At 30.7% G+C, this 13,036-nt stretch overlaps 1 protein-coding gene across 1 annotated transcript; it reads left to right on the forward strand.

Moving 5' to 3' along the window:
• Nucleotides 1–7,737: 7,737 nt before the first annotated feature.
• Nucleotides 7,738–13,030, forward strand: LOC119670928. The gene is made up of 4 exons (XM_038081382.1): nucleotides 7,738–7,854; nucleotides 11,067–12,432; nucleotides 12,485–12,676; nucleotides 12,789–13,030. The coding sequence occupies exons 2-4, from the start codon at nucleotides 11,181–11,183 to the stop codon at nucleotides 12,959–12,961; spliced, it is 1,617 nt and encodes a 538-aa protein (XP_037937310.1). The 5' UTR covers nucleotides 7,738–7,854; nucleotides 11,067–11,180; the 3' UTR covers nucleotides 12,962–13,030.
• The last annotated feature ends 6 nt before the right edge of the window (nucleotides 13,031–13,036 follow it).

A 13,036-nucleotide genomic window follows, 5' to 3' on the forward strand; every position in this document is an offset into this window, starting at 1 on the left:
TATATATATATATATATATATTAGTTGTATATATTAATATATATATTTTTTATACAATTTCCATTAAACGTATATATGAAAAAAGTTAAGAAATGCTGAGTTATCTTATTTATAGTTGTAATTAATATTTTCAGTAGATATTCAGCAATGACTAGAACACAAACACAAATTACAAGTTTAAGATACTCATTTTGAAATATGGTTCTTTAAATTTATACATTTTGAACATAGGGATTATGTTTAATTAAAAATTAAATTTCTTAATTAAATTTTAAATTATCTGTTAAATTAAATTTAACAAATACCAGATCACTTTCATATATACTCGTATAAATTAAATATCAAGTGTCGACTGTTGAGCAATAAGTTATATTAGATCTTAAAACCACTAATCACTCTGCATAACCAGATTTTGTTATGTTCAAATTATTCTCTTTTATTTTGACTATTTTATATTTATATTTACATACTTAGTGACATACTGTCCCTTCATTATTTTTAGTTCAATTTTAATGAATTAAACTACGAGTATTATAAAGTATTAGTATGAAATATATATGAAGTCTGAAGTAAATAAAATTTCATTCTTGGATCCTGTCTTTTGAGTCGACATGCTTCAAAAATAAATATCACATTTTATACTTATTTATAAAAGGAACGTTGAATATGTTCTATTTATGAGAATCTACGATTCTCTTTATATAAACTTATCTTGTAGTGTTTGTTAGAATAATTTTCTTAGAACTCTTAATAATAAAATAATTAATTTTCTGAACAATGTATGTGTTAATCAATATTTTATAATAATTTACGTTAATTTTATTTGATTTAAATTTACTTCTAAATAATTTTTAACATCTTAACATATGTGATAATTAATAACTTGTATATTGAAAAGCAATATTAAAATCAAAACTAACTATGACTTTAAGACATAATAATTTATTTAATTAACACCTTTCATGTTTTACTAAATTATATTAAATATATTTGGGAAAAATAAGTATAAGTGCAACGCTAAATAGCCTAATTTCCATATACTATGAACTTTTAATTAAAAAAAAAAGACATTGCATATGCAGTGTGAAAATACTAGATTAACTTTACTTAAATGCTTGTAACGCATTGAAGGAGGCATTAGAATACCCACAAAATGTGTGTATTCTAGATCAGCATGAAATGAATTGGTCTAGTAATGTCAGTTCATTTATTTATCCGTCTTTTTATATATATGTATATATTTCTTTGTCTGTATTCATATCTATTTATCTGTCTCTGTATTTGTCCATCTGTTGTTAGTATTAAATTTCTGCAAGGAATATTTAAATGGATTCGTTGTTTGCCGAAGTAAACAGAGCCATATGATGGACCCAAAATGCCGTTGTATTTTTTATTTGGAGAAATCGTGACAGGAATTAAGCCAATGATATGGAACCACCGTAAAAGCTTCATGGTTTTTGATTACTATCTGAGTGTAGGTATTAAAGACACGCAAAAGTGCGTACGATTTTTAAACGTGAGAACACCGTAATTTATTCAATATTGCTCCAGAAAAGTACGACTTTCTGCCATTTGCTTTGAAGAAGTGATAATGAAGATTACGAAGGTATACACAGATGATAAGATGATAAGGTTATGAAAGAATTTTGCTGCTTAATCAGTTGCTTCATTCTCAATTCTGTCTTTATTACCAGGGATTCACATGACCTCTTTAGCTTAAAGAATGGTTTGCTTTAGAGTTGGCATATATGCTGTACGCCACATAAAAGCTCTTGTACAAAAACTGTATTATTATCATCTTTCTGAGCTATTCTAATATGTTGTGGACCAGACCTGCCTTCACTGTGTTGCTTCAATAAACATGATCAATGGAATTTATTTCGTGACATCAGTTATTAATGAATATTAGGTTCGTTACCACTGTGATTATTCATCGATCCCTTAGCGTTGCTCTTGTTCTGAGGAGTCATCTTGTTTAAACATTTACTTAAGAAGGCTGGCACGCAATCTTCAGATAACGTAATTAATTTAGTTTATACGTTCTGGTTTAACAAAATGTATGGTAGTTAGCTGACAGGTGACTTCTTCGACCTTCAATATATTCTGTACACATACATTTTTCTAAATATGGAGTCATCCGATAATCGGATTAAGTTGTAACTCTTCTACAATTAATAATTCTGATTCATGCTCTTATAAAATATTTTTCATATTACTTTATAAGATTCAGCCCTTAAGCTAAAATCAGATTAGACTAGAGATTAGATTAGAGATTTCATAGATCAGATTATTTTTAATGTAGAAAAATGAGGGTGTGTTTCTAAAAACATGAATCTAAAATCATCTATCCAATAAGTTTGTTAGAAGTATATTTAAGCTTTGGTAAAACTCAAACTAATTATTTGAATTGTCTGTTAATACGTACGTTTTTCTAAATAGTTGTGATATGTTGCAGTTGTCTCTTTAATTCTGTTTATTTACAGCTAGTTGTTAAGTTACGGGTGTAAAGATTTCTTGATGAAATCTAAAAATAGTTCTAAAATGTGGCAACACACGGAACTCAAATCCACCATCAGTGCCAAATAGTCTGCTTCATGTTCGAGAGCCATAAAATTAGCACAGATATTTGCCTGACATTGTCACTTGCGTCCAAGAACTTTGTTTTTGCCAGACTATGATAAGATTTGCGTGAGTCACGTCACTTGACAGCGTAACAAGAGCACTGATAAACCTATTAGCCTTTGTGTGATAGCAGCGGAACAGTGTTTCGTTGTTGATTGTTTGTATTTGAACTCATCGCCAGCAATTTGAGGTGCTAAGCAAACAGGGAATTCAGCGCGAAGCACACATTTACGCAGATGTTTGCCAATGTCTTTGCGATTGAACAAATTTGCACGAAAACACCAGATTGCGAAACTCTACCTCCATTTAATTTGTATAATAATTATGAAATACGGTAGATACCATAATTTTCAATAGATAATCAAACAGGGTGAACAACATCTTGAACGTCATCTGAAAGTGAAAGCTTATTTTGTTCTTTTACATGGGGAGTCGCCCATAAATGTTCGCGGCTATGAGCCACCAAAGCAACGGCCACTTGTTGCAGCCAAGCGCTCTTTTTATTGTTTCTCGCTAATGTACGAGTATCTTTGTACATTCTTACTTATACAAACATGCATTTATATATTCATATATAATGCATATGTATAGTAAATATCTGTGTGCACAGAAGTGAATATTTTGTGGTTAGAGATTACCAATAATTTTAAGCGAAACTCTAAGTATATGCAAAAAATATTCACTTCTCATTGAACGTACATTAAGACCGAAAAGTTTTCGGAAATTCTCATTTAAAATTCGCGCGCTGTATATTTTTCGATATTTTAAGTTTATGTAGTTTGGCAGCAATTTCCTTAATTACTATGCCAAAAATGAGCGCGATCTGTCAGACAGTTCGTTTACGGCAGCTGTTGAAACCAGTTCACCTCAGTAGTGCGTTGCGAAAAAAACAATGGAAAAAAATATTGAACAAAGAGTTTGCATCAAATTTTGTGTTTCGAACGAAATTTCGTGTGCAGAATCGTTGCGAATGCTACAAAAGGCTTATGGGGAATCAGTTTTATCGAAAACTCAAGTTTATGAGTGGTACAAAGCCTTCCAGGACGGTCGTACGACCGTCGAAGACATTTCGCAACGCACTACTGAGGGTGAACTGGTTTCAACAGCTGCCGTAAACGAACTGTCTGACAGATCGCGCTCATTTTTGGCATAGTAATTAAGGACAGTGCTGCCAAACTACATAAACTTAAAATATCGAAAAATATACAGCGCGCGAATTTTAAATGAGAATTTCCGAAAACTTTTCAGTCTTAATGTATGTATAATAAATAGCAAATCACAATACATTTTACTTATCTATATGATTCAGGGTCTATAATTTTTAATATTTTTTCTGTCATAAATACAATAGAAAATTCAGTTCCAAATGAGATAACAATTTCATTCAAATGCTTATATAGTATTTAGCATTTAGCGTTTTTTATTGTTCTAGAATTTAGATCAATTGCAATTATCGCTGACGTCATTACTAATTACTAGTACGTGTGTATGTATATGTGTGACATTAAGTATACAGAACTGCTATAAAGTTGCTAATGTGTTGCTTATCCAAAATCGAAACCCAATATGAACACACATAGTCCAAAAAGCTTTCAGATCCCCCTCCGCCAATAAATGTGTACTTAACGTAAAACACAATTCAATATAAAATAACAGAAAACAATTGCTGAAAGCCGCACTCGTGCTGAGCATGTGACTGAAGCGTGCACACTTTCCATGGTATCGTACCGAATGGCTTTAAGCTCAGCAAAAAAATTTGTTAAAGTCCATAAACGTGTAGCGTCGCATCGGCGAACCCATGTACGCATACGTACGTGCAATAAAAATGTACAAATATTTTCATTTGGTGTAATTAATGCTCATATGACTCCGACGGAGCATCGCATCGCATCGCAACACAACACAACAATCTCGGTCTTGTCTTTTTTGCTTTTATCAAGTTCAAGAGTCCAGATCATATGTTTTTATTATTAATTTTTTTTCTTTAATACTCAATAACTCGCATCACGTGAATCTAGTTTTGTCATGTGGAATCCATAATGCGAAACTGTGCACTCATAAATAATGTTTTTTTTAATTTATTCAAATTATGTCAGCAGTACCGAAACACGTTGTTGTTGAGTGAGTCTTGACAACGACGTCAAGTCCGGATTTTACACACAAATGGCCTTTAAGATAGCTTCGCTTGCTTAGAGTGCAGCGATTTTCTTCTTAATAGCCTTGACTGTAAAGCTTTTGGAGAACCATTTAAGAAAAGTAAACCGTCATTTAGCATTAAATCTTGTTTATGTATTATCAAAGAAAATTGTCCTAAATATTTCTTTTAAACCAAGTCTTCTTGAAATAGTTATCAATGTATTTCAACTGTTCAATTGAAATAAATGAAATAAATGTGCTTATTAATTATGAATTACTTATTAAAAATAATCGTACCGAACAAATTACTTATTAAAAATAAGTAATAAGATAAAAATTGAATTACATGAATTTTGCTAACCAAATACTTTACCATTTAATTTGCTTTATCATAACAGAATTTGCGGCTGGACTGCTATTAGCCTCGACGTGCACAACACGTTGTGCTGGTGTTTTATTTGCTCACTTTGTTGCCAGCTGAATTAATCGATTTCATTTTTATATTAAAAAAATACAATATTTCTAATTCGATCATTACAACTATAATATATTTTTTTTTTTTTTAAAAAAAGTTTAAAAAAAATTATTGTTCATTTAACCCGTAAAAATATTGCGTTTATCACAATGTTAACACGCATTATTTGCAGTATATGAGTAAGAAGGGAAAACAATGAGATAACATATAGTAAATTAAAATTAAGAAATTCAATAAAGTTATGTTTATTGCAATGTTTATATTGAAACTTATCTTGCGAGTGTATATTTATATCAAAAGAAAGAGAAACGGCTTTAGTAATAAGTTACAGTTGATTTTTTAATAGAAAAAAAAACTACAAAATTGTTTTTGCAATACAGATAACCTTTCAACTTCACATGCATAATAGACATATATCTTATCATATCACATATATCTTTAAACTTATCAAAGCCTGTTAAAATATTTCTAATAAAGTAGCTACCCGTCTTGTTTGATTGTAGGCGCAAGCGACTAACAACAACGTCATCTTTTGCAATATCCCAGAAAAGATCACATCCATTGTTTTATTTACTCTTAAAATATTTTTAATTAATAAAATTTGGAAAATAAAAAAGAAACAACACAGATGTAACTGCACCTTGCAGTGTCAACTTTTACCCTTAATTAATTATACATATACCTAATTTTAATTCAGTTTAGTTGCTGACAAATTTGATTTATTTGCAATGCCTGACTTAATTACTGTTGTAAATGATGTACTTTTTGTTTAAGTTATTGAAACAATCTTTCTATAAACCCGTTACAAACGATTTACATCGGTTGATACTTAATGTGACTATCCGCAATTTTACTGATCAAATTTGGGATATTTATCGATAAATTTTTATAGATGACAATTTGTTTGTATTGTCAGGGATACAATACCACATAATAAGTCAAATATATCTCCATTTAGTTAATAACCAAAAGTAATTACTTCAACTGGTTTCAAAAAAATACAAATTTTAATCATAACATTTTTTTTTTTGAAATTTATTTTTTATTTAAATCATTTTAATTACATTTTTTATTTTCATAATCAACTCTGAGGGTAGAGTTTAATCACATGACGGTCATACATTGAAGCCAATCGGTTTTCAAACATGATCGCATTGGAACATCAAATATCTTTGGATTGAAATAAACACAATTTAATTGAAATTAAAATGTTTGACATTTCAGTGCAACATTTCAATTATTTCAATTGTTTAAATTGCATTTTTTTCTTTGTAATTTGTTTTACTCTGCATTAATTGATTAGAAGCAATTGCAGTGTTTTTTAAAATACTTTTTATTTAATATTTTGTTATTCCCCACAGCACAAATGAGCAATGCCAACTCAAACTATATATGTTACATATGTATATAAACGGGCTGCAGCCGTAAAAAGTGGACAATGTGTTCTGCAGATAAAATGCAAAGCGATACTTACTTATTCTAAAGAATAGTAGCTTTCCATACATAAGCTACTTCATTAAGCATACTCAAGTTTTATTAACGTTGAAATGCCATTAACTATTTTCTTTTGCCTTAGACAACTAATGAATTTCAATATTACATGATTACTAAAGTAATTATTATGTGTTTGACAGTATTATTCATTATGGATGACGTCATAGTACGTTCTCATTTGTACGTTTTTTACTGGGTCAGTACATCAATATTAATAATAATCATAATGTACAGCTAATCAGCTCACATTTCACGTTATCATCGATTAATGATTAGTTTAATTAATGAATCAAGGAGAAACAAATGTTTTCGACTTTTTACAATGGATTTAAAGGTATGTATAGATACATACATATGTATGCATATATATACATGTACATATATATATCTATATATATATATATTGAAGTACCTACAAAAAAACTATGTAATTGGTGTTTCAAATCGCAGCTGATATATGTAATCAGTTCTTAGATTTGTCACAAGTAGCGCACAAGTCATAAATACGTAATTGTTATATCACAGCCAAGAATACCTACACTTGCGTGCAAAAAATTAGCACTCAAAAGAGAACTTTAAGGCAATTATAACATGAAATAATTTTAACTTCGACATTAAAAACGTTTACACTAAGGCTCGCAGCTGAACTCAAAAGTTCTCTCTCTGTAAAGATCGTGATGTGTTATTACTATTAAAACTGGATGGATTCGATCAGCTGTTCCACACAGTCATTTACAGATCGTTCTCATGCCCGGTGGCTTCATTATTATAATTAATTAGAGCTACTATAATTTAATGCAATGATATTAAGTATAATGTAACCAACTTGCGAAACAAAAAAAAATAAAATCATCTATGCTGGTTCTTTTGAGTTTGAAATGTTCAATATTTTTTAAACTCGAAAATTTTAAAATATAAAATATCTGACACTTTAGAAACAACGTTTTTTAAAATATCTTATCGACCTTTGATTTATTTTTTATATTGTATTGTGATAGTTGCGTAATAAATGCTTTCTTTTTTTTTATAAACAATCGATAAACGACATACTTAAGTCTGTAAGATTAAGCTTTTATCTGACAAATAATGTGAAAAACAAAAATTCTTCGAATCCAGGAATCAGAAACGTAAGTAAGTGCTGCGTAGTCAATAAAGATTACAATGGTTTTATAATTGCTTAAAATGGCAATAATTGACATCAATCGAGTTATGTCGTTGATTTATGAGCTAATAAACGTACTTTAGCTCTGCAGATTGTTCAAATAAATTTCATACATATAGTCAACACCTTCAATACAAATTAAGATTATTTCACGCTGCCTGCCTGCCTGCCTGCCTGCCTTCTTATCACATTAACATTAAACAATGCGAGTTCCATAAAAACCACAAAGCAGTGCCAAAACATTTACAACTTCATATTTTCTCAACAATTTTTCATAAATTTATCAAAACAACTCTTATCTCACAGTTATTTAGATACAAGAATTTGCCAACTACGCTGTGATTTATGTGTGACTGCAAGATTTGTTATGTAAGCTAAGACGAAGGTCTTCTAAGCTAATTTAAATTAAGACCCCAGACCTCACACGTTATTACAAAAGTCTGATTGTATATACTGGACAATCTTAGAACACATGCAAGATTATCGCACTGCAGTATATTGAATCTGCAGTAATCGATGTCCTTTAATCCCATCTATAATTAGTGGAGTGTATCCCATTAATGTAAGTTAAGTACTGTTTTGACTTGAAACCCATCAGTATTATTTTTTTTTTTGAGCTGTTGACATTTCTTTCGATCGAAAACATCGATACATGACTTCACAAACAATTTATGTAAGATGAGTTATGTTATGAGTACTAATGCTGCCTTGATAAATGAATATCCTGCATTAAATGTACATTCATATAGAGGAAATCAAGAGGTTATCAGTTGTTTCGTTTACTTCAAATCCCTCTTTACTAATTATCCAAATAAATGCTAATTTTTTCATGATATCCAATTTATTGAAGAGTTTTTATAGTTTAAAATAATACATTTTTATTTATTTTTTTATTGATTTTTATCATCCAACATTTAAGATGCCTGTCAATCGGAAGTGCTACGATTTCAGAATCTTTGACGCGTGGTCATTATATTTTATAAAATCAAGATCATCGTTCTCTATAACAAAATAATTCTCTTCAACAGCTCCATTTCTGAGGTTTATTCTGTTGATAAGATATAATCTGCTGTATTTACTTATAAAAGTGTAAATACTTCAAAATAACAAAAATTTCAATTAAGGACTGGTTTACTCCAATTTGTTTTACGGAATCCTGACCTTATTGATGGTTTCGTACATTTTTCCTTACTTAAAAGAACGTTAAAGTTTCTAAATCATTGACATGATACATTAATCACAGATTCAATGCGATATGTCCGATTTTTCTTAGTCCTATGTGGAACAATAAAATGTATGTTTCTTAGCAGAATGAATCTAGTTATTGTTAAGCATTTCACAGACATAATATGTATGCTTAACTATTTATAATTTTAACAATTTACCGTTGATTTTCATAATTTTGAGCTGAAATGTAGATGTCGATCACGTGAAATAAATAGTTTATTGTTAAATGTTGTTTTCGAGATACGTATCTATTTGCATATCGATGAAATAAAGATATAAAATGTTACATACAAATATTGAGTTTTGCAATTTGATTCAAAAATAAACAGCGCACAGAGTCAGTATTTGCTTAAAAATTAACAAGCATTTAATCAAATGCGAAAATAAAGCGATCTTTAAAATATTTTCCATTTGCTATCAATTTCACGCTTTTAACATCAATTTGAAATCATGCGATCAATCCAAACGGTCAATTTAAATCAATTGATCCAGACTCCGATGTGTGAAAGATTTGTTTTCGACTTCATAACAGAGTAGATAGCCCCTTATTACATAGTAAATTTATTTGATTCAAATTGAAATTTTATTCAACTTCACAATATTTCGATGGATGTAGAGGTGATGAAACGTGCTCGTAATCAAACCTAAGTTCAATAAATCTCCTCTCAGGGTTCATTTTGACGCTTTTGCCCATTGAAATGAAGGTTTTATTGCTTTTCGTTAAATGAAATGTGTCTCCCAAGTTGCTATGCATGCAGATCACACAAAATTGCTATTCTAGAACATTTGTCAGCGCTTTCTATTAACGACATCGTTAAAATGAGATTTGTAAATAAGATACAATGAAAGCGAAAAACAAGCAAAACGATATATGGTATTACACAAATTCTCGATAACAACAATCTTCACAAAACAATGTACAGATAAATAAAACATTAGCACACATTTCCAAATCCATTTACAAATATGAATAACAATTTACTCTATTGTTCCATTTAAAGCAGTTGCCATTCAATTAAAAACCTCCAATACTCCAATACGTTTATTCACCCATTTGCATATACAGAGCGTGAATAGAATTATTAATACGCAGAGCCCAGAAAATAAAACGACATTGGCTTCAACCCATTACCCATTCGCGAAATGTTATAATCAAAATTGTCTATGTTTTTCCGATGGAATTGTTAAACATTGTTAAACACTCTTCGTATATATCTTAGTTGCCTTAATGAGTGAATTAATTCAATTAGTTATTAATTAACTGAATGGAATTACTCCAAAAAATCTGTTAAATTGCTTATGACATCCTCTTTCACATTTCTAAGATCTTTTGCATATATGGTGTGGATATTTGCTTGGATTTTCACGATTTTGGGTCCAAGATTTAATATATATTCATTCCAATATTGGAATTTTTTATTCTTTATTGTAAAAGTTCGTTACTATCTCTGAAAAAGCCCTTCTAAACTCAGCTAAACTTACTTAAGCAATTGAGAAATTTAATAATATTTCCTGATTCAAGAACGCATCCATTTTCATATTAATAAAAGCTCAATGATGACACTGTATCCTTTCCCTACAATCACAGGATTTTTTACTATCTTTTTCAAAGTATTTCCTACGAGCAAAGAATAATTCAGAATATATGTATTATTTAATTACAAACACTATCCTTTAGAGTCATGAAATCTATATTGACGCACTATTGGTATGACGTGAAGATTATTACTTCAATCATGCAACTATTTAAAATCAAAGCTGTCGACACATTAATTTCTGTTTATCACTCCGCTGAGTTGTAACAATAAAATAGTTGTATTATTCGAATTATCAATCGATTAAAGCAATTAACATTTTTATTAGCACAAACACTAACGTGATAAGTTTCAATAACCTAAAATAATAGTAATTAAAAGATTTATGACATATATTTTTATTTTTTATTTCTAGTTGGCAACTCGTTCGATTGAACCGTCATTCGGCTTGCTTTTTGGCGACTTACTAAATGATCTCGATGTTGGCACTACTGGTGCTGCTGTGATAATAAGTGCCTTGGATGTTTGTATGAATTTTTCTGGTTTATTTGTGGGACCGTTGCTCAAGGAGTTCTCATATCGTAAAGTAGCAATAGCAGGGTCTCTACTCTGTGGTCTAGGCTTAGCTTTAACATCTCCTGCGAACAATATGGCACATATATTGAGCACGTACAGTGTTATCAACGGTATAGGTGTTGGATTGGCTACATCAGCTGCATTTGTTGCATTGAATCACTATTTTAAACATAAACGTGGTCAGGCAGTAGGTCTTTCTATGGCTGGTACCGCGATGGGCATGTTGATAATGCCTCAACTTGTAAGAATTTTATTAGAGGGTTTTGGTTTTCGTGGCGCAATCCTAATTTTAGCTGGCGTAGCGTTACATTCTACTGTTGGATCAGTATTACTTCAACCTGCTAAATGGCATATGAAGGAAGAGGTAATTGATGAGGAAATGATGATTGTGGGACCGCCATCGCCTGAAATTAAAATAACGAAAGAAGATGGTGCAGAAGAAGATGCCTTACCAGAACTTAATACTTTACTATTTAATAAGCATAATTTACGTATGCAGCAAAATATGCGTAAAAATTATTCAGAAATAGCTATGGACACGATGAATGGATCTCGACTTGGACTACCCAAACGTCCTACGTTCCCACGTATAATGTCATTAGCAGGAGTTCAATCGGCTGCAAACGGTTATAATTCAAACGTTGATGTCAATACTGAGCTGCGGCATCGCAAGGCTTCCGTCACTTCAAATCTATCATACATGGACTTTACTGGTTCCATATTACAAGTGCATATGAACGTCGGTGATGAGGAATTCGAAAGAAATGACCGCGAACTGAAACGTGTTAATAGTGCAGCCACTTCGAGCATGATGAACGCACACCACGACTCATTTATCAAAATGAAACCAACTGATTTAGAAAAAGAGTCTGAAATCGATAATAAACCAGCAGAAAAGAAAGCCGGGTTTTGGAGACGCTTCGCTGATTTAATGGACGTTGATTTACTTAAAGACAAAATTTTTTTAAATATTCTTTTTGGTCTTTCCATCTTTTATGTTGGCGAAATGAATTTTAAAATGGTAACGCCATTTTTCTTCGCAAATTTAGGATACAGTAAAACCGATGTTGCTTTCTGCCTATCAATCACAGCTATAACTGATATAGCCGCTCGTATAGTATTGCCACCTATATTTGATCGTACAACTATAAAAAAGCGCACTGTCTTTTTAATATCAATCATTTTTGTGGCAATAACACGTTCAAGTAAAACTTAAAAAAAATGTTTTTAATTTTTAACGAATTTGATATGTTTCAGTTATGGCCGAACAAACCGACTGGACTCAATTAATGATTTGGCTTTCAATATGCGGGTTTTTTCGAGGTTCTGCCTTAAGTAACTTTACCCTAACTGTTTCTGAATATTGCTCTCTAGAAAAGCTTCCCTCTGCTTTTGGCTGGCATTTAGTGGGCAAAGCCATATTTGTGATTTGCTTTGGACCATTAATAGGTAATTTAAATAATCTGTCTCGGATTATAATTATATCAGTATTTGAAATTTATATCAGATAATTCTAAATCCCAACTGTATTTCTTATGTCATTATATTTCTTTATTCTCAGGTCTTATACGTGATGTTACAGACAGTTATCCTATATGCATACATGCACAAAGTTTTTGTATATGTATGTGTGGAGTTGCTTGGGGCATTGAGTATACCATCAACTATATACGGGATAAAAAAGCGGACCAAATAAAGACTTCTGCGCCGACTGCAGATATCAACCTTAAATAAATTTGTTTCTAATTATTATTATTTAGCTAATTTTACAGAAATGCATAAATTAGGATATTAATTTTTACAAATTAA

Source organism: Teleopsis dalmanni, chromosome 1 (genome assembly GCF_002237135.1).
Source record: "Teleopsis dalmanni isolate 2A chromosome 1, ASM223713v2, whole genome shotgun sequence".
Lineage (NCBI taxonomy): Eukaryota > Metazoa > Arthropoda > Insecta > Diptera > Diopsidae > Teleopsis > Teleopsis dalmanni.

What these genes read in the sequence shown, in the direction of transcription:
- LOC119670928 (XM_038081382.1), top strand. Translation starts at nt 11,181, where the DNA reads ATGAATTTTTCTGGTTTATTTGTGGGACCGTTGCTCAAGGAGTTCTCA. An exon ending in TGTGGCAATAACACGTTCAA is followed by an intron (nt 12,433 to 12,484) that starts GTAAAACTTAAA and finishes GATATGTTTCAG; the next exon opens with TTATGGCCGAACAAACCGAC. An exon ending in TTGCTTTGGACCATTAATAG is followed by an intron (nt 12,677 to 12,788) that starts GTAATTTAAATA and finishes CTTTATTCTCAG; the next exon opens with GTCTTATACGTGATGTTACA.